This window comes from Condylura cristata, unplaced genomic scaffold, assembly GCF_000260355.1.
Source record: "Condylura cristata isolate star-nosed mole 26May11 unplaced genomic scaffold, ConCri1.0 scaffold00034, whole genome shotgun sequence".
Lineage (NCBI taxonomy): Eukaryota > Metazoa > Chordata > Mammalia > Eulipotyphla > Talpidae > Condylura > Condylura cristata.
In genome coordinates this window covers 2,325,835-2,327,450 of record NW_004567135.1, presented here as the reverse complement: position 1 = coordinate 2,327,450, position 1,616 = coordinate 2,325,835, and the positions used below count along the sequence as shown (strand labels likewise).

Here is a 1,616-nt window from a genome sequence, read left to right as displayed (position 1 = left end):
GTGCTGTAACCTGCTGCGCCCCCAGGGAGGGCCGCTTAAACTTTTTTTTAAGTATACGTGTGTGTGCATACAGGAACTGGTGTGGGGTGAGCAGACTCCCCAGAGGCTGTGGGGCCAGAACTGAAACCCACCGCCAGGGGCAGCGGGAGATGGGGTGTCTGCTGGCCCGGGCCTCCCGGCTGCCCACAGCCCCCTCGTGCTCTTTCAGCGCTGGCGCACCACGGCCTGGGATAATTTTCTTATCGGCTGCTGACAGCCCGAGCATCAAAATGTTGCGAGCTTTCACTTTTTTCAGGACCGCTGGCTTTCTCTTTGCTTGTTTTCGCTGCTATCAAAAGCTCTGAAATGATTATCTGGATAACGAGCGCAAATGTGCCTGCTCTTTCTTTCATCAGTTTTCTTCCTCCCTATGGGCAGGTGGGGGTGTAGGCTCGAATGGGGGCGGCTCCTGCTTTCCAGCTTCTGCTCTGCCCCACCTCCACCCCCACAGCGGGGCAGGACCCGGGGAGGTATTCTCTCGTGGTGGTTTAAATTCGCGTCTCCCCTGTTACGAGTGATGGTGGGCGCCTTTTCACGTGCTTGTTGGCCGGGAAGAGACGTGTTTTTAGGGTTTGGGGCTTTGTCTCAAGGCCTAAACGAGTCTGGATTTTTGTAACGATCCCCATGCCAAAGGTCTAAGCTGGAGACTAACTCCCCCTTCACCCCCCCCCCGGGTCCCTGCCGCCGTAGGACGACGAGATCAACCAGCAGAGCCAGCTCATAGAGAAGCTCAAGCAGCAGATGCTGGACCAGGAAGAGGTAACGGGACGGAGGCCGCAGGAGAGCAGGAGGCGTGTGCGTCCCGGGAAGCAGCACAGGCCCTTTCCTGCACTCAGTGGAGCAAGGGGCATTCTGGAAGTGTGGGGCTTCACCGGGGCTTTGCTGAAAGCACGGATTTTGGAGTTGAAATTCTTTATTCTGACACCCTATTTCTTTTTTGGTAAAGATTGGTTCATGCACACAAGAACTGGGGTACAGGCCAGAGGTGCGGGGGGTGAGAGCATTCCCAGAGGCAGTGGGGAGCAGAACAGGTGGACGCACTGAAGCCCACCGCCGAGGGGGCAGCGGGGACGCAGGAGGGGGCTGCCGCGCCCTGGTCACTCCCCGGCCGGGGGTTGAACTCGTGCCGCAGCGGCTGGCCAGCTTCACAGCCTGGAGACTCAACCCCTGCGCCCCCAGGGTGGCCTCGTTACCCCATTTCTAAGAAGCCTGACCTCACTTCCTCTTGGCTTGCGCCGGCCCTCACGCCCCTCCCGGACTGTGACCCCCAGGGGTCGTGGAAGCGGTCAGGGCAGCAGACGCCCTCCCCTGCTTCCCGCCCCCCAGCTGCTGGTGTCCACGCGCGGGGACAACGAGAAGGTCCAGCGAGAGCTGAGCCACCTGCAGTCTGAGAACGACGCGGCCAAGGACGAGGTGAAGGAGGTGCTGCAGGCGCTGGAGGAGCTGGCCGTGAGCTACGACCAGAAGTCCCAGGAGGTGGACGAGAAGAGCCAGCAGAACCAGCTTCTGGTGGACGAGCTGTCTCAGAAGGTGGTGAGTGGGCGACCAGGGCTGAGGGCGCCCCCGCGGGGCCTGTC

General features: G+C 60.8%; 1 protein-coding gene across 1 annotated transcript in view; it reads left to right on the top strand.

Moving 5' to 3' along the window:
• KIF5A (kinesin family member 5A) overlaps window positions 1-1,616 on the top strand; it is an 18,336-nt gene that overhangs the window by 6,682 nt on the left and 10,038 nt on the right. Inside the window, exons 12-13 of the mRNA XM_012732278.1 lie at window positions 730-798; window positions 1,366-1,596. Coding sequence (XP_012587732.1) covers window positions 730-798; window positions 1,366-1,596 — 300 coding nt within the window. The remainder of the gene's footprint in view (window positions 1-729; window positions 799-1,365; window positions 1,597-1,616) is intronic.